Raw genomic sequence first — 23,622 nt, 5'->3', positions numbered from 1 at the left:
ATAAATCAGTAAATCGATTCGGTGAAATAAATGGGTTAAATCAGAAGGCTCAGAAATGGGGTTAGGGCAGCAAAGGAGGTGGAGAAGGAGGAGGAGGAGGGTGAGGGTGGTCAGTGACAGCAGAGTCAGGACCTGCTTCCTCCTGGTGGGGGAAAATCTGGGACAAAATCGGATCCTGTCATTTCCCAGCCTCCCTCCTCCCTGAACAGCTGGGAAGGGGGCTGTGGGAGAGGAAAAAAATCCCGTGTGAGAAATGGATTTGCGGAGGATTCTCCAAGCCGGACTGGAAGCTCACGGAGTCTTTTCCACCAGCGTGCAAACTCTGAGATAAGCTGTGCTGACTTGGAAAGGCCACGGAATAGAGAGGACATTGTTGAGGGAGACTGAACTGGAAATAAGTTTCAAACTCCGGCCTTGCAAGCAGAGGAGATAGTTTGGAGAATCAGAACTGGGAAAAGATTCACTGCAGCAAGACCTTGTGGGGTGAAAATAAGAGAAAGAAAAGGTGATTTGGGGTTAGAAGGATCAGAATTGTGTGGCAAAATGGGCTGAAAAAACATTTACAAAGTGTTGCGACCGAGGAGGAGTTTGGCTTCTGATGGGAGTGTTACGTCTCTTGTGTGTCACCTTTCTGTGAGATTGGAGATGGAATAAAATCTTTTTAAAACGCCTCTCAGTCGTCCCATCTCTGCAGAGCTGGGTTTTTCCACCTGCTCTTTTTCCTGCTGGGGGGCAGGAATGTGGAAGGAACTGTTGGGCCACCCAAGGAGAGGCTCCTATTTTTCCCCCCACGTGGAAAATGTGAACATCTCGCCAAAAATTGATTTTTTTTTCCTCCTGTCTCTATTTTTTCACGAGATTCAAGTTTTCATCCATAAAATGAAACAAAGTTCACAAATTATTGTGGAGCCATTTCAGGCTGTTTTGTTGGGATATTCAGTGTCTTGTTGTGATAGTTGGTGCTTCCATTGCCAACCAGCTCTTCCAGGTTTCTTCTCTGATAAGAAATCCTGCTGCCCTTTTCCCCCCTAGGGAAGGAGGGGGGTTCTTTCAAAATTCCTGTGCTGACAGAAGCCAAATTTTTCTATTTAGAAGAATCTATTGCTTGTCCCCTTCTCCCCAGGCAGGGCCCCCGTGTCCCCCCAGCCAGGTGTGGTGTCACTCTCCCATCCCGAAGGTCCCCGAGGTGCTGAGGGGGCTTGGAAGGGAGGGAACCCCTCCTGTGGGTCCGCCTCTGGAATTCTCAGCCCAGGGAGGACGTGGAGCTGCTGGAGAGAGCCCAGAGGAGGCTCCAGGATGAGCAGAGGGATGGAGCAGCTCTGCTGGGAGGAAAGGCTGGCACAGCTGGGATTGTTCAGCCTGGACAGGAGAAGCTTTGGGCTGAGCTCAGGGTGGCCTTGCAGGGCCTGAGGGAGCCCCAGGAAACCTGGAGAGAGACAATTCCCAAGGCACGGAGGGACAGGACACAGGGAATGGCTTCACACTGAGAAATTACAGGTTTAGAGCAGATATTAGGAAGAATTTCCTCCCTGGCAGAGTGGGGAGGTTCTAGGATAGAATTCCCAGATTTGCTGTGGCTGCCCCTGGATCCCTGGCAGTGCCCAAGGCCAGCTTGGACACTGGGGCTTGGAGCAGCCTGGGACGGTGGGAGGTGTCCCTGCCCGTGGAATGGGATGACCTTTAAGGTCCCAGCCCAAGCCAGGCCATTTTAGGATTAATTCCGTGACATCTCAGGGTCTCTGTGGGCCCTGCTCCCCTCCCAGTCCCTTCCAGCCCAGGGAATTTTGTGTCTCCATTGGAGCAGATCCGTTGTTCCAGAAGCAAACCTGTAACTTCTATTTGACTTTGAGGGGGGGGACTTGAGAGCGCCTGTGACAGGGAGATCATTATTTCATATGATTTAAAGAGCTCCAACCCCGTGCGGGAATTCTCTTTGCCCTCCTGGATCTGTCAGTAGCCACAGATTTCGTTTTCCCCGGGTCAATGACGAGCCGTGGAGTGATGGGATCCCTCAGGGAGTTTTCTCTGGAAGGTGACAAAAGGACATTTCACAGCACAGGGTCTGGCAGATCTCTTGAAACTGCAGCCCTGGGAGCCTTTTTTGGTTTTGAACCAGCCTTATTTTTGTTTTGAGGGGAAAAAAAAAGTACTTAAATAAGCATGGGCAGCAGAACATACACTTTATTCTTTCAAGGAATTGCCCCTTTTCCTTGGAAAAGCTGCTGCTGTGGCCCTTGTACAGGAATAGATGAGGTCTACCATGTCTCTCTCCACATCTTTATCTGTGCCATGGGAACCCCTGAAAATCAGGGGGAAGGACCAGAGGTGCCCAAACCCTCACTGGCAGAGTTCTCTGGGCAAGAGGGAGGGAGAAATAATTCAGAATTCATTCAATAATTCAGAGTTAATTTGGTCTCCTCTGGCCCCACTGTGCCCTGAGCAGCTCCCAGGCCCTGGCTCTGCTCCCTTTGGCCAAACCGAGGGGACAGGAGGGGACAGGAGGGGACAGGAGGGGACAGGAGGGGACAGGAGGGGACAGGGCCCTTCTCCAGCTCCATCCCCCATCCCAAGCCTGTCCCCTCACCAAAGATCTCCACTCCCAAAGGCCTCGGCCAGTCCCTTTGGGATGGGACCTCCAGTCCGGCCCAAAACCCTGCAGAAACTCTTTTGGATTGAGCTTTTCCGAGTCACCCTACAAAGGAACGGGCTTGCAGGAAAGCCAGGAGGGAGATGTTAATTCACCTGCTGCTCTCCCAGAGTGAATACAACCCCAAAGCCCTAAAAAACAAGGATTTGGGGGCCCCCCCCCCATTTGCACAGTCTCTGGCAGGATCCAGAGCTTCCCCAGGCAGCAGCCTGCCACTGAAATGCAATTTAGACTGGAAAAACGAAACAACAACAACAAAAAAACCCAACCCCACCAATGTTAAATTAGAAATGTGCTGCCAGCTGCAGCTTTGGAAGGGGCTGGAAGGGGAGGATTCCGAGCCCCAGGGTGAATGGAATTCCCTTCGTGCAGAGGAACGGTGAGCCCTCAGCTGAGGCACAGGGACTGGAGCAGTTGGTTTTGGTGAGGATGATTCTGATGGGTCACCACCGGTCACAGACAGAGGAAATTTGGATTCGTGCTGAGCAAAGCTGGAGTTTCGTGTTCCCAGGGCTCCTGGGAAGGTTCCTCCCCCCGGCTACAAACTCAACTCCACTCCTGGCTGAGGGGCTGGCGCAGAGCAGCTGCGGCTGCCCCTGGATCCCTGGCAGTGCCCAAGGCCAGGCTGGACACTGGGGACACTGGGGACAGTGGGAGGTGTCCCTGCCATGGCAGGGCTGGCACTGGGTGGGCTTTGAGGTCCCTCCAACCCAAACCAGTCTGGGGTTCTGTGATCCTCTGAGTGAAGTTTGGGGTTATCAGCTCCCACAGGCTGAGCAGAATCCTCGGGGATCCGGGCAGAGGGAGGAAGACTCTGGATCCCAAACTCAAACTTCCCAGGAGCACACGGAATCCCAGGATGGTTTGGGTTGGAAGGGACCTTAAAGACCATTTTGTCACACCCCTGCCATGGGCAGGGATGCCTCCCACTGTCCCCAGTGTCCAACCTGGCCTGGAATCCCCGCATCACTGGAGGTTGGTTCATCCTCCCAGCATTTAAAGTATCGAAATCCTGACCTGTTGGATCTCCTTTGACAGGGCGATCCTTCTGCAAAAAAACACCGCTGAGCCTTTGGATTTTCCTCCACACACTCCAACCACCTCAGAGGGCATTTTAGACCCCCATTTTTACCAGCAGATCCCAGAATCCCTGAGGCTGGAAATGCCCTCCCAGCCCAGGCAGTCCCACCTTGTCCCCAGCCCGGAGCTCTGAGTGCCACCTCCAGGTGACACCTGCAGGGACGGGCACTCCAAAGCTCCCTGGGCAGCCCCTGCCAAGGCCTGAGCACCCTTTCCATGGGGAAAGATCTCCCAGCACACTGAGAAGCAGAGATGTTTTATGTTTTATGATCGATTTTCACGGTCACGTTGTCAGGAGAACGAAAGATCAAAGACGCCCCGGCGGTGCAGGAAAAAGGATCTGCCCAAACATCCTCTCCAAGCTCCCAGGAATTTGCACCGAATCTCTGGGGAATGTCAGGAGAGGAGGGTCCTCCGTGCACAAGGAAGACCCCCAATTCAGGAAAAAAGCGCCAAAATCTCGGGGGCAGGGGAACCTTCTGTCCTGGGGAGCTAAACTGGAGAAGCTCAACTGTTCTCTGAGCTGCAGCTTTCTGCCCACACCACCTGCAGCGTGTGAGCCCCGGCCTTGCCTCCCTTATCAAGGAAGTTTTTCAGAGGCAGCAGCAGCAGCCCTGAGTAATTTCTTTATCTCATTTCCTCTTCTTTGCAAGTGCCCGTGTTGTGGTGTGAGGCCCAGATAAGTTTTTTGGTTTTTTTTTTCTCTCCAGGCAGCCCCGTGTGTCTTCCTGCTGGGCTGGTTTGTCCCCTGAGCACAGAGCACGAGCTGATCCTCACCCTCCCCAAACCTCTGGGGTCTCTGTTCCTGCTCCACTGATTGCCAGCGGAGTGAGGAGTGTCCCTGGATGTGCGGCCGCTCCCCTGCAGCCTGCACTGGGGGAACTGCTGTGGATTCGCTCCGTCCTGAGCTGCTCATCCCTCCTCGCCCCACTTTTCCGTGGGTCTAACCACGTTAGGAGGAGCAAATTCATTCCAAGCGTGGTGGAAGTGAAGCCCAAACCTCATCCACGGGCTTCAGGCCGAGCCAGGACTTTTGGAATCGCTCCCAAAGCACCTCCCTGAGCAGCAGCAGAGGAGGCGGGTCACGGAATCACGAATGGTTTGGGTTGGGAGGGACCTTGAGGATCATCCAATTCCATAGGCAGGGATTTCCACCATCTCAGGTTGTTCCAGCCTGGCCTTGGACGCTCGCAGGGATGAGAGAGCCGCAGCTTCTCCTGGACTTTCGGAAGGTGTCCACCAGGGCAGGGGATGGGCTGTGAGGTCCCTCCCATCCCAACCCATGCTGGGATTTCCACGGCCAGCGCACGGGGTCAGGGCAGTGCTCACCTGTGTGGGCTGGGGTCACGCAAACTCCGTCAGCTTTGAAACCCTTACCTGGGGGCAGCACCTGAGGCTGAGGAGGAAACAGCGAGTCCCTTTCTTCCAGGCTAATCCTTCTCTGGATTCTCCAGGTCACTCACTGGAGCTCCCCAGGATCACAGGGGATGGGAAAGAGCTCCAGGGGACGAGTCCAGCACTGCCCAAAGGCTGCTCCTGCTCAGCTCCTGCTCAACTAAAACCTCTCGCAGAGAGGAGGCGTGTGAGAGCTGGAGGAAGTGCTGATGATAATAAATTGATTTTGGAGACATCGTCTGCCCTCAGCGTGTGAGGAAGGACAGAGACGGAGCTCCCCAAAGCGCCCGAGGCTGCAGCTGCCCCCGGTGACATCCTGGCACTGCTCAAAGTGAATTTTTTTTTTAGCTTAAAATTCACCTCATCCCACCCCTGCCGTGGGCAGGGACACTTTCCACCATCCCCGCGTGGCTCCGAGCCCCGTCCAGCCTGGCCTGGGACGCTTCCAAGAATGGGGCAAAGCCCAACCTTTCTGAGCTCTCTGAGCTTCAGAGCTCCTGGCTTCTCCTGAGCTCTCTGCTGCACTTTGCATGACCGATAAACGTGTTTTCCTTCCTTTCTTTTATGTCTGAAGAGGAGGGGGGAAAAAAGGGCGTTATAGGGAGGGGCTGGGATTTAGGGCTCTACTGGAAATGTTGTGGATCATCAGAGCTTGGGGGGCGGGGGGGGTGGGGGGAACTTACAGAAGCTTTCCAGTACCTGAAAGAGCTTCAAGAAGGTTGGGAAGGGAATTTTCACAAGGAGAAGGAGCGACAGGACAAGAAGGAATTCAGGATTGGGCAGGAATTGTTCCCTGGCAGGGTGAGGATGGAATTCCCAGAGCAGCTGTGGCTGCCCCTGGATCCCTGGCAGTGCCCAAGGCCAGGCTGGACACTGGGGACAGTGGGAGGTGTCCCTGCCACGGCAGGGCTGGCACTGGGTGGGATTTAAGGTCTCTCCCAACCCATTCTGGGATTCTGTGCCCTCTGCAGTGCCCACGCAGGGATGCTGTGCACGGACAGGACCAGGCACTGCCCCCAAAATCCTTCCCACCACCTTCCCCAGCCCTGATCCTCACCCAGGTCCTTCCTGCTCTGCTCCTGCCCGTCCCCTGCACTTCTCAGGCGCACTTTTATCCACACAGGGATTTTTTTTTTCCTCTCACCCCTCTATATTTTCCTCACTTCAGGCATTTATTTTTTTTTCCTCCTGGGCAAACAAGTCATCCCAATTTTTTTTTTTTTTTTTTTTTTTTTTTTTAATTTCCTCCCACTCAAAACAATAGGCCAGGCAGGGAGTCAAACTGTCCCTCCTCACCTCACAGGGCTGCCACACATTCCTCGTGCTTTCAGTAAGGGACTGGTGCTAAAGTCAGGATTCTCATACTTCCCAGCAGGAAAGGCTGAATCCTCTCTCCTGGAGCTCAGTCAGGGCTGGAAAAGCCACTGGGGTTGCCCATGCTGTGTTTGTTACCTCAGTCACAGGCCAGGGATAACCCCGGCACAAGCAAGGGATGAGCTGACTTTATTCACAGTGTTTGTGGAAGAGCTGGAATTCACTGCTGAGACGTTTTAATGACCTGCTCCGGTTCCCTCCTTGTAAAAACCCCCAAACCTCTGCTGCCTCACGGCTCAGAAGGGAACATCCTCAGGAAACGGGGTGCAGGCAAAGGAAAAGCTGAGGGTGAAAACGGCTTCAGATCCACACAAAGACCCTTGGGAAGGCCCAGACTTACCACGGGAGAGGGGCTCTTTCACGGAAATCCCAAACCGCTACAAACCCCATTGGATTGTGTAGAATCCCAAAATCCCTGAGGTGGGAAAAGCCCTCCCAGCCCAGGGAGTCCCAGCTGTGCCCACCTTGTCCCCAGCCCGGAGCTCCGAGTGCCACCTCCAGGTGCCACCTGCAGGGACGGGCACTCCAGAGCTCCCTGGGCAGCTCTTTCCAAGGCTTGATCACACTTTCCATGGGGAAATTCCTGCTGCTGCCCAACTGGGAGTAGTTTTGGGTTAGAAATTGGGAAGGAATCTCACCTGTGAAGGTGGAGAGGCCCTGGCACAGAAGAGCTGCGGCTGCCCCATCCCTGGAATGTTCAGTTCCGGGTTGGACACTGGGGCTTGGAGCAGCCTGGGACAGTGGAAGGTGTCCCTGCCCATGGCAGGGGTGGAATTGGATGATCTTTAAGGTCCTTTCCAGCTCAGCCATCCCATAACCCCGTGATTACTCCACCACGCCATTCCTCATGCCATGACTAAAGGATTTACTAATTTGAAGCCTCCTTTGTTTGTTCCACACAAGGAAGTGGAAAAAGTGAATTCCTGCTGATCGATCCCCTCTGCCAGATATAGCACGTTATTCCTTTCGTTGGGAAAAGTTTCCTTTCCAAACACCAACCATTAATCAAAGCCCATTAAAGCAGCGCTTTTACCATCCAAATATTTTCCAGCAGATCTCACCAAGGGGACGTTTCTTTTTTTATCCTGGTGTTATGGGAGCAGCTCCACTCCCATCAAGAAAAAGCTCAGCGTGGCATCACTTTTTAAGCCAAATTAAAAGAAATAAGTGGGATCCTTGTCCATTTAGAGGTTTTAAGCAGCTGTGACCATCAGAGGAGTGCCCTGGACAGTGAGGAGCGCTGGGAATGATGAGGGAACACTTCCATCCTTTGCCTTGATGCTGGTGTTCGTTTGGAATTCGTCCTCCGCTCAGCTCTGCCCTAGCAAAGCTGAGCTTTAACATCTTCAGTGCTTCCCATCCTTCGCTAAATGTAATAAAGCTCCGGATGGCAAATTAATTAAACACGTTGACAGCCGTGATTTAATTGCGGGGGAGATGAGGGAACCTCTTGAAAGGAGCCAAAGGGAGAGAGGTGTCCCTCAAAGCGAAGCTTTCCAGGGCAAAGCAGTGGCTGGAAAACAAAACCTTTGTTTGCTCTCCTGCACCTGAAGCTCCGACTTCACCCCCTTGGTTTTCCACACAACAGGAAAAACGTCCCGTGGGATTTTTTATTTTTTTTTTTTCTTTGAATCTCACCCAAAAATTCACGTTAACATCGAATGGTTTGGTGTGAGAGGGACCTTCAATCCCATCCCATTCCAGCCCTGCTGTGGGCAGGGACGCCTTCCACGCCCTCAGGTTGTTCCCATCCCTGTCCAACCCAGCCTTGCAGAGGGGCCCATGATCTGAATGCTGCTCGTCACAGGAGGCAACAAACCAGGACACAAAACTGCTTAGAACACCCAGAAACAAACCTGAAATAATCAAGGTATCACCACCTCCGTTTAATTAAAGCTGCAACATCCAAATTCTCCGGCGGGTTTGGATCGGGGGTTGGCTTTTTTTAAAAACTGAGATCAACAACAACAAATTACCTGCGAAAGTGGCTTTTACAAGGGTCAAAGAATCATCAGGGTTGGAAGGGTTCAAAGTCACCCAGCGCCACCAGGGGCCACATCCAGGCTCCTGAACATTCCCAGCGACAGGGACTCCGCCAGTCCCTGGGCAGCTCATCCCAAGGCCTGACCGGGGAAAAATATCCTGGAATATCCACTCTGCACCTCTGTGAGCTCCCAACACCGCTCTGGAGAGCACAGCTCAGGCCTGTGGTGGCTGGGGCAGGCCTCCAGCAGCCGCCCCTGGCCAGGTGTGTCAAACCAAGGCTGGGTTACCTTTCAAGGTGTGCCAGGATTTCCCTCCATGCCCCAAACAGCCACTGGCCAACAAAGCAAATGCACTCGGCGCAACGTCAGTGCAAATACTTGGGGAGTTTTCTCCAGGTCAAAAGGAGGAGGAGGAGGAGGAGGAGGAGGACTGCTTCCTCCCCAGCTCCACCCACAGCAAACCCAGCACAAAAGCTTCTCTGTTCCTTGTCCCAAAGAAAAATCCCCTGGCATTTCGCTGTGATTGATAATGAGCAATAAACTGAGGCTGGAACCGAGTGAATGTGTTGGGTTGGAACACAGAGACTCCAAGCATGGATCCCGTCCCCATTCCTGGGGCTGCCCATGCACAGGGAGGACGTGGAGCTGCTGGAGAGAGCCCAGAGGAGGCTCCAGGATGAGCAGAGGGATGGAGCAGCTCTGCTGGGAGGAAAGGCTGGCACAGCTGGGATTGTTCAGCCTGGACAGGAGAAGCTTTGGGCTGAGCTCAGGGTGGCCTTGCAGGGCCTGAAGGAGCCCCAGGAAACCTGGAGAGAGACAATTCCCAAGGCATGGAGGGACAGGACACAGGGAATGGCCTCAAACTGAGAAATGACAAGTTTAGGTGGGATATTGGGAAAAAATCCTTCCCTGGGAGAGTGGGGAGAGACTGGGATGGCATTCCCAGATTTGCTGTGGCTGCCCCTGGATCCCTGGCAGTGCCCACGGCCAGGTTGGACATTGGGGACAGTGGGAGGTGTCCCTGCCACGGCAGGGGTGACACTGGATGAGCTTTAAGGTTCCTCCCAACCCAACCATTCCACGATTCCATGCTTGTCCCTGGCCCAGTGCTGAAACCCCTGCAGTGGGACCTCTCCCCGTGGTTTCTGTCCCAATCCCTGTGTGTGCAGCTGCTTTGCCGGTGCAGGATTTGCTGCTCCCTCTGGCAGCCACTCATCCCATGGAGAGCCAGAAAAAGAGGATGTTCGGAAGCGAAGGAAGCAGCACCTGCAGATGGCAGAGCCCTGGTGACAGCCAGGCTGGGGTCACCGGGAGTGTGACATTCCCAGAGCCAGGATCCAGCTGGAGCAGCTCAGGGCTTTGTGGTCACTGATGCTGAGGTTGGGTAACGGCACCAAAGCGGCACCAAATGCCTTCCCACTCCCTGGGCAGGAGGGGACAGTTCCCTGGAGTGTCCGTGGGACATCACGAGTTATCCCATGGGGATGGAGCAAATCCAGCCCTTCTGGGCCTGTCCTGCTCCCCACAGCCAGGCTGGGCACGGCTGGGGCAGCCCTGGGTGACACAGCAGGACAAAGGAAACCAAGGGAACGCTGGCAGTGCTGCCCTCTCCGTCCCTGCTCCTGACTGTCCCTGTCCCGACACTGTCCCTGACGCTGTCCCTGTTCCCGACACTGTCCCTATTCCTGACACTGCCCCTTTCCCTGACACTGTCCCTGTCCCTGACACTGTCCCTGACGCTGTCCCTGACACAGTCCCTACTCCTGACACTGTCCCTGTCCCTGACACTGTTCCCGACACTGTCTCCATTCCCGACACTGTTCCTGACACTGTCCGTTCCCAACACCATCCCTGTTCCTGACACTGTCCCTGTTCTGACACTGTCCCTGTTCTGACACTGTCCCTGTTCCCTGACACTGTCCCTGTTCCTGACACTGTCCCTGTTCTGACACTGTCCCTGTTCCCGACACTGTCCCTGTTCCTGACACTGTCCCTGTTCCCGACACTGTCCCTGTTCCTGACACTGTCCCTGTTCCTGACACTGTCCCTGTTCCCTGACACTGTCCCTGTCCCTGACACTGTCCCTGACACTGTCCCTGTTCCTGACACCATCCCTGTTCCCAACACCCTGTTCCCGGCTCAAGGCCACCAAGAAGAACTCCACTTCCCAGCACTCACACCAACCCTGGCTGCCCTGGGGTATAAGAGACGGATTTCCACTTTGGATTTCATGTCCAAAGTGTCCTGGTGGAGAGCTCTGAGAGCTTTCCCTGTGCCAGCCAGGCGGGAGCTGAGCCATGGATGGACTGGGGCTGCTCCTGCTGCCACCCGTGCTCAGGGATTTGTTCCTCCCGGCCTCTTTATCTCCCACAGCGGAGTGTCTCTGCTCACACTGCAGCTCTTGGGACAGATATTTTCTGGAGCCTGATGTTTGCCAAGGAGTGTTTGATTAGTCCTTCCCTCCTCCTCCTCCTCCTCCTCCTCCTCCTCCTCCTCCCAGCCCCCTCTGGAATCATCTGTCCCATTCCAAGCTTTCCTCAGCTGCTGTTCCCTGATCTCAAGAGCTGCAGAAACAAGCAGGGAACTCAAGGAGCTGCAAGGAAAGTTCTGTCCAGCCCAGTCAATTCTCAGATGTGTATTTGAGATGCTGAGTGTGAACCCCGTGCCTTCGGAGCAGCTGGAGGATGCCAGGAGCACAGGCAGGGAACAGAATTCCTGGGGCAGGGAATTGCGGGATCCTCCTGGTTCCCACGCTGAAGGTCAAAGCTGGACAGGGAGTGTCCTGCAGTGGTGGTGAAGGACACTTGGAAGGAGTTTTTACTTCTTGTTAGAGAGGGGAAAAAAGCTCCGGGGAGAAATCTGGTTTGAATTGCATTTCCAGTCTGGGTAAGGCGGCTCGGGCTGACACAAGGCACTGCCCAAGATGTCCTGTCCTGTATTTCATAGATCCCAGAATCCCTGAGGCTGGAAAAGCCCTCCCAGCCCAGGCAGTCCCAGCTGTGCCCACCTTGTCCCCAGCCCGGAGCTCTGAGTGCCACCTCCAGGTGCCACCTGCAGGGACGGGCACTCCAAAGCTCCCTGGGCAGTTCCAAGGCCTGAGCACCCTTTCCATGGGGAAATTCCTGCTGCTGGCCAAGCTGAGCCTCCCCTGGGCCAGCCTGAGGCTGTTTCCTCAAGGAATCTTCCAGAACTCCAGGGCTGCCGCACCCACCAGGAAAATCCGGATGAGCCCTTCACTCTGAACTCTGAGACAACACCAAAAAAACCCCCAAAAATCCACATTCTATTAAAATCCTAATTAAAAACCAGCCAACAAAAGCCCCAACCAACCTGCTGAGTAACCCATCCTCCTCCCGCAGCTCAGCTCTGGGAACCCTCTCCCTGCGGAGCGGCGGGATGGAAACTCTGACACGACTTGTAATGACAGGGCAGCGCTGCTGTGGCAGCTCCCAAGGGAGCTCAGGAAGCTCCCAGCCCCACATTCCTGCACGTCCCGCCTCCCAACAAGCTCCTGCTGATTCAGGAGAGAGTTTGAGCAGCCGGGATTTGTCCAGCACGTTAAGAAGCAGGTGCAGCAGCACATGGCAGCTGTAATCCCTCCGCTAAATTGTGCCGTGTGGGAGAGGAATTCGGCAAGAACTTTTCCATGCCTTGGCAGCACGTGGAGTCATCCAGGCTCCCACAGCCTTCCAGGGAAGGGACCGGGCACAGTTTTGGGAAGGGTTGTGGTGCTGAGCAGGAAAAGCTGCTTCTTCTGGCAGCTCCTGTGTTTTCCCATTGGAATAACATCGATGAATGGATCGTTAGTTCACCTACAAAGGCTCAGTCCAGCACGCTTCAGCTCCTAGAAGAGGTCAGAGAAATCCATGCTGCTGTTAAAGGGAATTCAGACAATCCCAGAATTGGGCTGGAAGGGATTTTTAGGATCATGTCCCGCAGGCAGGGACACCTCCCACTGTCCCCAGTGTCCAACCTGGCCTTGGGCACTGCCAGGGATCCAGGGGCAGCCACAGCCGCTCTGGGAATTCCATCCTCACCCTGCCAGGGAACAATTCCTGATTCCCAAGATCCCACCCAGCCCTGCCCTCCTTCTATTTAAAACCATTCCCCTTGCCCTGGCACTCTCTGCCCATGCCAAAACCTCCTCTCCCTCCTTTTCCGAGCTCCCCTCAGGCTCTGCAATGGGCTCTGACTTCTCCCAGGAGTTTCCTCTCCTCCAGGATGAAGCTCTTCCCATCAGCCTGGCAGTAATTCCCAGCAGGGAATTATTTGGATGCAAATCCCACGCACACTCCTTGGGGATTGGGATCACTTAAGACAGAGCCACAAGTGGCACCCAGAATTTTCCCTTTTCCATCTGGCCCCGGCCACTTCTCTCGGTGAGTGTGACCCCACGAGCTCCTTCAAAACAAAGGGATTTCCTAAAGGTGGGATCATAAAATCCTGGATTGGTGAGGGCTGGAAGGGATGTCCAAGATCTTCCCCACCTCTGCTGTGGGGATGGGAGCCAGGGCTGCAGGCTGAGGGTGGAGTTGGGGTTTTTTTGGGTTTTTTTTTCTTTTAATTCGGGATAAACCCATTGTTGGGTATTTAGCTCCACCTACGGGCACCTCCTCGTACCTCTGGAAATCCTTCACATCAGCGGTTTGTTCCCGCTTTAAGGCTCTAACCCCGGAATATTCAAGGTGGGAAGAGCCCCTCAGGAGCATCCACTCCCACCCCGGCAGCATCAACAACACCCCGAGGGTCTCACCCAGCCTCCTCCTGGACAATTCCAGAGACAGGGACTCCAAACCTTCCCAGTGCAGGGAAATTTTCCTTCCCAATCTCCACCCTGAGCCTCTCCTGGTGCAATTTCAGCCCAATCCCTCTCCTGCTTTCCCTGCCCCTCCTCTCAGGGGGTTGTGGGGAGCAATGAAACCCCCCCTGAGCCTCCTCCTATCCATTCCAAACCCCCTCCCCAGCTGCTCCTCCCAGGATGAGTTTTCCAGCCCCATTCTCTTCCCCAAAAGGAATTCCGAACAAAAGGAATTCCTGGCAGGAGAGAACACCACACACACACACACACACACACACGCTCAACAGGACAGGAAGTCTGCAATGTGACAGCTCCGGTTATCAATGGGAATTGTGTCAGGGAAGATAAATCCAGCCCTGCCAGCTCCATCCTGTCCCTTGTCATTGGAGTCACCTCTGAGCTCCTGCCTGGCTCCCTGTAACATTGAAAATCCTGGAACTACCTGGAAGTTTCACGTCAAAACGTTCTTTACCGGCGTCTTGGGGAATGTCTTTGTCACCGGTTTGCCCTTCCAGATCCAATTATGATTTATTAAAAGCGTTAGCAAGGAGTGATTCTCTCTGAAGTGTGTTGGGCAAGGCAGGATAAAAGGAAAAACGAAGAATTTGTGTTCCCTGAGACAAGCCAAAAGCAGAACCTGAGCGGGCAGGTGATGGTGCCGAAGGGCAAAATCCCTGCTGGAATTGTTCAAAGATGGTTCAAGAATCGTTCAAATGGTCCCAGAGCTGCTGGAGTTCATTCCTTCCCCGCCCCTGGCAAGTCCGGGCTGAACAAGAACCGATCCACTGCTCCAGCTTCCAACTTCCTTCCTACACTGGGCGCTGCTCTGGAAAACGAGAGTGATTAAAAACAAACTTTGGAGGTCGTTATCTTCACCTTGCTAACGAGGGCAGGCTTTAATTGAGCACCAGAAATTCCTTTTTTGCCATCTCAGGACTATTCCTTCCCTGCCCACAGCAAAACCTCCACGGGTTTCCTTCATTTGTTTCGCAACAAAAGGATTTAAAAGTTACCAGGTGGAGCCATTGAAATCCTGATGTGTTTTCATTTGCCAGGAGCTTCAAAAATCATGGAATGTTTGGGGATGTGGGGATGTTAAAGCTCATCTCATTCCACCTTCCACTACCCCAGGTTGCTCCAAGCCCCATCCAACCTGACCCTGGACACTTCCAAGGATGGGGAATCCAGAACTTCTCTGGAAAAAAACCCCAAATTATTCATTTTTGTACCTAAATATTTCGTGTCTTATGGATGCACAGGGATTATTCTGGAGCAGGAAGACGTCGATACCTTTATTAGGAACTTGAGGCACAGAAGAATCAGGTTTGCACTGGAATTTTCCTCCACTGGGTTTTATTCAGGAGCAGATCCTCACATTTGGAGATCATGCAAACTCTCTGAAGGCTGGAAAGCTTTTTAGGAATCAGTTTCTGAGGGCCTGGCACGACATTGTGCCCCTTTGGAAGCTGAAAATTCCCATTTTGGCACCGAGCTTGGGAGCGGTTCCATGCAGGAAACACCAGGACATTTACAAGAAGACAACAAAATATTTTAATTTCAATCTGCCCCCGTGCTATACAAGTGTATAAAATACCAACCAAGCATCCAACTGGAACATTACAAAAATAAAAGGACCAGAAAAAAAAAAAAAAAAAAAAGCAAGCAGCACACTGGAGTCATGAGGACAGGAGGTGGCAGATCCGACCAGGAACACACCGAGAGAGCATTCCAAGATTTCCACGGTTCCCACCTCAGGTATTAAAACGACAAAAAAAAAAAAAAAATCAGATTTCTTGACGGTTTGAATTAAAAAGCAGCTCTGCTTTTGCAGGGAACACAGCAGCAGCCGCCTGGGTTTTCTACTGCTAAACTCATGCTGGGATTTTTCATGGAAAAAAAAAAAAAGGACAGGACAGGAATTATTCCCAATGTTTGAAACTGAACGTGGTGAGAGACAAAGTCCAGAAGTCATTTGAGAAACGTGGAAAAGTCTTGGAAAGGCTTCAAGGCAGTTGTGGCAAAACCTCTCAAGTTTTTCCTCCACTTCATTCCTTTCTTTTGGGTGTTGACTGCAGCACGTGGAGCCAGGCTGAGGGTGACCCCAAATATTCTGATTTTCCTGCGTGTCCAGCTCCAGCAATCCGTGGAACCTGCTCTTCTCAACACCAGAACCGGGCTCTGTTCCAGCTTCCAGGGAATAACAATCCAAGCTAGAGCAGAAAATTCCGCGTTTTCCTGGTCTCTGGGCCCAGATTTCAGTTCCAGGCAGGAATTCCAGAACACCCTGTTTCCCTGCACCGTGCCCTGGAACGGCTCCCTTCTTTCCCAAACCAATATTATTTAAAGAACACCCAAGGTGTGAACCAGGAATTTCAGTCAACATCTGCTTCAAGCTCTTCTCAGCCCAAACTGTGGCAAAAGCCAACCCAGAGAGAGCCCCAGCTGGATTCCTAAAAACACCATGAGAGGCTCCAAAATCCCTTTTCCAAGACCCCAAGTGGTTGTTTTCTATTTTCTAATAATTCCTATCTCTTCTAAAAAAACCCAAAAATCCTGAACTCTTGTTTCGAGGCGAGGATCTCCAGTTTAAAAAACAGTAATAAAATATTTCTGCCATCTTTTTTTTTTTTTTTTTTGTCTTTGAAATTTGCATTTAGGAGCCTTTAAACACTGCCATAAAAAAAGCCCTAAAGCTTCTCCCACACATTCCCGCTGCTGAAATCAGCATTCCTTGGCAATTAAGCATTTCACGCCAGCCGAGTCTGGAAGCGAAGCTCAGAAAATTCGGATTTCTGGATATCCAAAGCCAGTAGAAAAAGATCCAAGTGCGCAGCTTGGAGTAGGAATGGACAAGGAAAAGGCACTCCAGCTCTCCTCGCTGCTTCCCGGGTGAAATTTTCCAATCCCTCTCAAATCTTTACTCACCAAAAATGCGGATTCAAGTTTCTCCATCTTTTTTTTTTTTTCCCCACTGGAAAAATCTCCCTCTGCTCTGAATACGCACCATCAGCACTATTTGAGTCCTTTTTTTTTCCCTCTAAAAGTCAAAGCTCCCAAAGAAATCCTGTTGAAGATATAAATTACCTGAACTTAAATAATTTAAAAATCCATGTATTCCACCCAACTCTCCTATTGCACCTTTTTCTTTTTTTTGCCGTTGCTTTGCCAGGTAAAACCCTCTGCACGAATTTCAAAGCAGTGAAAATTTTCAAAGCACAACAACTTCCAGAGCACCAAAAGCCAGGCGCTGGAGGAATTGGATCCTGCTGGAAAACGAGTGCCAATAAAACCAAATATAAATATATCATGTATGTACACGTCCAGGAAGGAATTCTGGGCTAATAAATACTTGAAACCATTCCCAGATTTCCAGCAACTTGGGAGAAACTCTAGAAAAGAAAGCAAATTACCTTAGAAGACCAAGAAGAAACATGCACGAAACCTAGTGTAAGAAAAAGGGTGAAAGTCCCCAGAATTCCCATCATCTTTCCAACCCTGCCATCCCAAGGTTTTCCGAACACCCGTCACTTGGAGGATTTAAGGGAAAGCTGCTTCTCCTCCCCAAAACAAGCCCAGTTTGTCCTGTCACATCCCAAAATGTCCCCTTGTCCCATCCTTTGCTCCCAGGGATGTGGGGAATTCACTCAGCCCCCAGGGATCAACACTCGGCAGCCAAACTGAGCACGGAATTCCTTCATTTCGGAGCAACCGTGGAGCTTGGAATTTCTCCTCCTGCAGCAGCTGCTGCTACCAAACCTGGGAGCTGCCGTTCCCTGGCAGTTTTCTTACTCCAAATCCTTCGGAAAAAAACCCCAAAAAACAACAACGACAACAACAAAAAAAAAAAAGCATCAGGAGCTCAGCTGAGGTGGGCAGGAGTGTAGTCAGGCCGGCGGGTCTGGATGATTTTGGGTTTGGGTTTCTTGGTCTCCTCCTCCGCGTCGTTCTCCTGGTCGCTCTCACACACGTGGACGACCACGCTGGGAGTGGTGGCAGTGGCCGCGTGCAGCTCGTACTTCTCTCCTGGGCAAAGCACAAGTGAAGTCATTTATTATATTTAATTAACTCCGAGTTTGTTACTTAGTATTAGTATTCTAATATTAAGTTCTGTTAAGATTAATCCTGGTAAAGTTAAGCGCGGTGCAGTTTAAGCGCGGTTTAGATTAATTCCGTTAAATTTAAGTGCAGTTCAGTTTAAGCACGGTTTAGATTAATTCCATTAAATTTAAGCGTGGTTTAGATTAATCCCGTTAAATTTAAGCGCAGTTCAGTTTAAGCGTGGTTTAGATTAATCCCGTTAAATTCAAGCGCGGTTTAGTTTAAGCACGGTTTAGATTAATCCTGTTAAATTTAAGCGCAGTTCAGTTTAAGCGTGGTTTAGATTAATTCCATTAAATTTAAGAGCGGTTTAGATTAATCCCGTTAAATTTAAGCGCAGTTCAGTTTAAGCGTGGTTTAGATTAATCCCGTTAAATTCAAGCGCGGTTCAGTTTAAGCGCGGTTCAGTTTAAATATCACTGAGTTTAAATCACGTTAAGTTCTGCTCAGTTTAGGCTTTAAGTCTGAGCTTTGTAAAGTTTATTAGTTGAAAGTGCATTTGTGTAGTTTATTACCTTTACGAACGGTATCAGGTTTACAGTCTATTAATTCAAAGTTCTATCACACGTAAGATTATTGACTTCATACAGCTTAAAATTCTTTCCGTCAAAATTGATTCGTGCCGAGTTTAAGCTTGATTTAATCTAAAATTACCCAAGGTTTGGTTAAAACAAGCTGATCTCATCTGCAAAGTTCAGCAGTGAAACAGCTGTGATGAAACACTGATCAACGCCTGGTTGTTTACACCGTCATCAATTCTCATTTTTTTTTTTTATCCATGCTCTCATGGATAATCTGAGGGACCAGATTAAAAAAATCTTTACGCCCTTTAAAATCTTCCTGCGCAAATAAAAAAAACCCACTTGTGGCCCTTTTCTCTAGGGCGGCACGATATTTATCTGCAACAAAGGAGGCGGCATCAACAGCCCAGTCAAGGCAGCCGCTTTAGGATTAAGCTGTGATTAAAAAAGAGATTTTGGAGAACTTTTTTTCCAAAACTCCGGGCTTGAAAATCATCTTGGCAATTTGGATGGATATCTTGATGGAATTCCTCAGGGATACACGGACAGGGTGACTTCCGAAGGGGGTTTTTAGATGGGGGAACGGGGCAGTGAGGAAATTGTAAAAGGCAGGAGGGGTCAGCGTGGAGATTGAGAGCTGGGTTTGCCAAAATGCAACGATTGGAACGTATTTGAAAAGTGTGTGTAAAAATTATAATATATATCAAGTTTTATAGATAAAATAGGCTATTAAAAATTATAATAAAATCATACTTTGAAATTATAATATATATAAAATAGGCTATTAAAATCATATATTAAAATGATATAGAAAAATTACAATAGATAAGATTTATGTTCTAGATGTGACAATTTCTTCTATTTATATTAAAATTGTAACAGATAAAAATTATATATAGAAATTTATATTAAAAGTAGGGTATTAAAAATTATTATAAAATAATACTTTGAAATTATAATATATATAAAATAGGCTATTAAAATGATATATTAAAATTATATAGAAAAATTACAATATAGAAGATTTATGTTTTATATATGTGACAATTTCTTCTATTTATACTAACAATTGCAACCTATAAAAATTGTAATATATAAAAATTGGTCTATAAATGTTGTTATAGTTTTTATACGTTAACTTTTGCAATTATTTCTATTTTTACGTAGACAATTGTAACGTAAATTTTCTGTCAAAAATTACAACCGGTAAAATTTACAAATGAAAATTAGAATATACAAAAATACATATGAAATGATAACATAGAAAAGTTAGATATAAATAGGGTATTAAAATGATAGATTAAATTTATATACAAAAAATTATAGCATATAAAAATCTGGTTTAGATATTGCAATTTCTCAAATACATGTTAAAAATTGTAACGTGTAAAATTGATATATTAAATTTATAATATAAAAATGGTATTTAAATTTTATGTTATCGTTTCCATATAAAAAAATTTGTTATCAGTTTTTTGTATTTACACAGAGAGAACTAAAACACATTAAAATTTTTATATAAAATATTGATATATTAATGTTACAGGGTTTACATATAAATTTTATGTTATCATTTTTTTTATTTCCATAGAGAGAAATTAACAATTTTTTCTACACAAAAATTCCGCCATCAAATTTATATATAAAATTGTATTATGTCAAAATATATCATAGAAATTTATAAAAAACCATTAAAATAGATTTAGAACTTGCTTGACAGCAGATGGTGAATAATTGTGATTAACTAAATAACACCACAATAAATAAAAAGGAATAAATCATAAGACCAGACATTAAAAAACTGGAAAATCTCTTGGAAAAGGGAGCACAGCTCAGTAACAGGGGAAATGACCAATTTTTAATGCTTGGAAAGGCCTAAAATATTTATTTTAAAGGGTTTTGGGTTTTGTGGTTTTTTTTGATTTCCTACAATTTGAAAGGAAAATTTGGAGTGAAGGAAGATCATGGTGCAGCTCTGTGTTATTTAGTTTATTTATTAATTTCTTTATTTATTCATTCTGTGTGCTCCATCAAAAAAAAAACCCCTCTGCTTGCAAAGAAATGAAATATTTTAAAAATATTTGACATTGAATAAAAATAAAATAAATATAATTTATTATATTTAGTAATTAAATAGAATAGGGGGAATAAAACCTTTGATTAAAAATATTTCATCATTATAAAGAACATTTAATTAGAAGGATTCTTGATGGGAATCCCAGCATGTTTTAAATCCCAGCTCAGATTTGTGCCTTGGCCTTTTCTCCATCCCCTACAATTCCCTGAGTTTGGAGGCGAACAGGAATTCTAAAAATCCTCCAGTAAAATGAATCTTCTGAAAAATGAGTTTTTATTCTCTTTAATCCTGTTATTAAATGTGAACCATTTTTCTCTCCCCTCAAATTAACGATGCAGCTCCAAACAGGTTAAATCCGAGTTGGATTGAAGAATTATATTATAAGATTAATTTGCACCAATTTTCATGGAGAAAATGTATAAAACATGGGAGAAAAGGAAATTAAGGGATGTGCTCGTTAATCACGGGGGAAAGAAGTGGCAGGAATTTATTCCTCTTAAATTCCAAGGAATTTTAGGTTGATGCTGACAGTTCCTCCCACACTCAGTAGCAGTTTCTTCCTCTGAGGCAAACAGAAATAAAAATAAATAGAAATAAAACAGGAATAGAAAGAAAATATGAATGGAAAGAAAGTATGAACAGAAAGAAAATATGAATGGAAAGAAAATTAAAGAAAGGAAACATGAATGGAAATAAAGTATGAATAGAAAGAAAATATGAATGGAAAGAAAATTAAAGAAAGGAAAAATTAAGAGAAAGAAAAATAAAGAGAAAGAAAATAGAACTAGAAATAAAACAGGAACAGAAAGAAAATGTGAATGGAAATAAAATATGACTAGAAAGGAAATGAATAGAAAGAAAAATAAATCAAGAAAAAAAAAAGAGAAAGAAAAATAAAGAGAAAGAAAATAGAACTAGAACTAGAATTAGAAATAGAAGGAAGTACACAAATAGAAAGAAAAACAGAAATAAAGAGGAATAAGAATAAACAGAAATAAATAGAAATAAAGAAAACATAAATAGAAAGAAAACAGAAATAGAAAGAAAACAGAAATAGAAAAAGAAATAGAAATAAAATATAAATGGAAAGGAATAGACATATAAACAGACACAGAAACAGAAATAAACAGAAATAAAAATTCCTTGGCAAAGCTTTAGAAATCCAGGCGGTTCTGAGGCGCTCCCCACAACCCGAATTCGGGTTTTTACACCTTCCCACCTGGTCCTAGCTTGGAGATTGCGTACAGCAGGTCATAGTTGATGACTGGAGTGGCGTCCTCCACCTGTTTCCAGTCCACGGGAGGAGAGGCCGGGGGCGAGATCAGGAACTGCTTGTCCGGGTTGGGCGGGGCCAGGTGGGAGCTCCCGATGTGCAGAGTCTGCAGGAGGAAACAGAAAAGCCAAGGTGGCCCTGGATGCCTGGATGCCTGAATCCCTGAATCCCAGAATGCCTCAATGCCTGAACGTCTGAATTCCTGAGTCCCTGAATTCCTAAATCCCTGAATGCCTGAATCCCTGAATGCCTAAATTCCTGAATCTTTGAATATGCCTGAATCCCTGGAACCCTGAATCTCTGAGTTCATGAATGCCTGGATCCCTGAGTTCATGAATTCCTGGATCCCTGAATGCCTGACTTCCTGGATCCCTAAATCCCTGGATGCCTGAATCCTTGAATTCATTAATTCCTGAATCCCTGAATTCCTGGATCCCTGAATTCCTGAATCCCTGAGTTCATGAATTCCTGGATCCCTGAATCTCTGAATGCCTGAATTCCTGGATCCTTGAATTCCTGAATGCCTGAACCCCTGAATCCTTGAATCCCTGGATCTCTGAATCCCAGGCTCAGAGCAATGGGAAAGGGGCAGGGATGTTGTGCCCTGCCCAGCACTCAGGGTGGCAGCACCAGCCAGGACACAGCTCCAAGGGAAATTCCAACAGGACACAGCTCCAAGGGAAATTCCAACGGGATGTTCTTCCCTTGAAATCCAACATCTGCCCTTCCAAACCACCAGCAGCAGGACAGGGCCTCTAAGGCCTAATGACAAATGGGGAGTCATCCCCAAAAGTGGGAGGGGAGGGAATTCCAGCAGGGATAAAAATAAACTGGATGGTGAGGGGTGTCCAACACTCCCGGATTTGTTTTCCCACTCCATTTTCAGAGGGAAAAGCAGCTGGAAAAGCAGCCTGAATGCCAGAGCCTGAGTTCCTGCAGGAGCAGAGAGCTCCAGAGCTGCTCTAGGGGAGATCCCAAAGACTGGGATGGGCAGGGAGAGCCTGGAATGTGCAGCTCCAGAGCCTGGAAAGTGCAGCTCCAGAGCCTGGAATGTGCAGACTGGAATGTGCAGCTCCAGAGTCTGGAATGTGCAGCTCCAGAATCTGGAATGTGCAGCTCCAGAGCCTGGAATGTCCAGACTGGAATGTGCAGCTCCAGGGCCTGGAATGTGCAGCTCCAGAGCCTGGAAAGTGCAGCTCCAGAGCCTGGAATGTGCAGACTGGAATGTGCAGCTCCAGAGTCTGGAATGTGCAGCTCCAGAATCTGGAATGTGCAGCTCCAGAGCCTGGAATGTCCAGACTGGAATGTGCAGCTCCAGAGTCTGGAATGTGCAGCTCCAGAGCCTGGAATGTCCAGACTGGAATGTGCAGCTCCAGAATCTGGAATGTGCAGCTCCAGAGTCTGGAATGTGCAGCTCCAGAGCCTGGAATGTGCAGACTGGAATGTGCAGCTCCAGAATCTGGAATGTGCAGCTCCAGAGTCTGGAATGTGCAGCTCCAGAGCCTGGAATGTGCAGACTGGAATGTGCAGCTCCAGAGTCTGGAATGTGCAGCTCCAGAGCCTGGAATGTGCAGCTCCACACCTTGGATCCCCCAGGGACTCCCTGGCTGTTTCCAGAGCCCACCTGGCCTCTCCCAGCCCTTTAAATCCTTGGAATGTGCTCATTTGCCATTCCAGGTTATCCAAGAAAAGGGAAATACCACCAGCCTCCAAAATCCATGGAGCTCTGGAACAACCTTGGATTCTCTAATTAATCTGACCCAAAAAAAAAAGAAAAAAAAGACCACGAAGGAATTCTGGGATGCTGACATAAGAAATACTTGAAACAATTCCCAGATTTCCAGAAACTTGGGAGAAACTCTAGAAGAAAGCAAATTACTTTAGAAGACCGAGAAGAAACACGCACAAAACACTGAAAGGATTACATTCCCATCATCCTTCCACCCCCGTTATCCCAAGGTTTTTTCCAACACCCATCACTTGGAGGATTTATGGGAACAAGAAAAGCTTTAATCCCCCCCCCAAAATATTCCCAAAAAGCTTTTTTTTTCCTTTTCTTTTTTTTTACCTGAGCAAAATAGAGTTTGAGTTCTTTGCCAAGGAATTCTGTCTTGTCCAGCTGGATCCTGGCATCTGCCGCAGACAAAGGGTTGCTGAAGTTTATTCTCACTCTTTTGAAGCTCTTGAAATACTGGAAGGTGAGGTCCCTGTCGTAGGGTCGGAACAGGGATTCAAATTTGGCCTGCAGAGAAAGGAGCGGAGGAGAAAATCAGTATTAGACACTGATAAAGCAATTAATTAGAAGGGAAGAGTTATTAATAAGGGCAAACAACCCCTCTTGAATATTGATTATTGCAACGGCTTCGTTTATTTC

General features: G+C 48.3%; 1 protein-coding gene across 2 annotated transcripts in view; it reads right to left on the bottom strand.

The window, feature by feature from the left end:
* Positions 1–14,603: 14,603 nt before the first annotated feature.
* RCAN1 (regulator of calcineurin 1) overlaps positions 14,604–23,622 on the bottom strand; it is a 39,677-nt gene continuing 30,658 nt past the window's right edge. For both annotated transcript variants that reach the window (XM_066177196.1, XM_066177197.1), the window contains exons 2-4: positions 23,317–23,490; positions 21,195–21,354; positions 14,604–17,302 (exon numbers count right to left, since the gene is read on the bottom strand). In XM_066177196.1, coding sequence (XP_066033293.1) covers positions 17,139–17,302; positions 21,195–21,354; positions 23,317–23,490 — 498 coding nt within the window. In that variant the 3' untranslated portion in view covers positions 14,604–17,138. The remainder of the gene's footprint in view (positions 17,303–21,194; positions 21,355–23,316; positions 23,491–23,622) is intronic.

The sequence above is a fragment of the Chamaea fasciata genome, unplaced genomic scaffold (assembly GCF_029207755.1).
Source record: "Chamaea fasciata isolate MVZ Bird 193981 ecotype frontalis unplaced genomic scaffold, bChaFas1.0.hap1 SCAF_2, whole genome shotgun sequence".
NCBI classification, from domain to species: Eukaryota; Metazoa; Chordata; class Aves; order Passeriformes; family Sylviidae; genus Chamaea; species Chamaea fasciata.
Note: the sequence above shows the minus strand (reverse complement) of the source record. Positions and strands in the feature narration are given on the sequence as shown.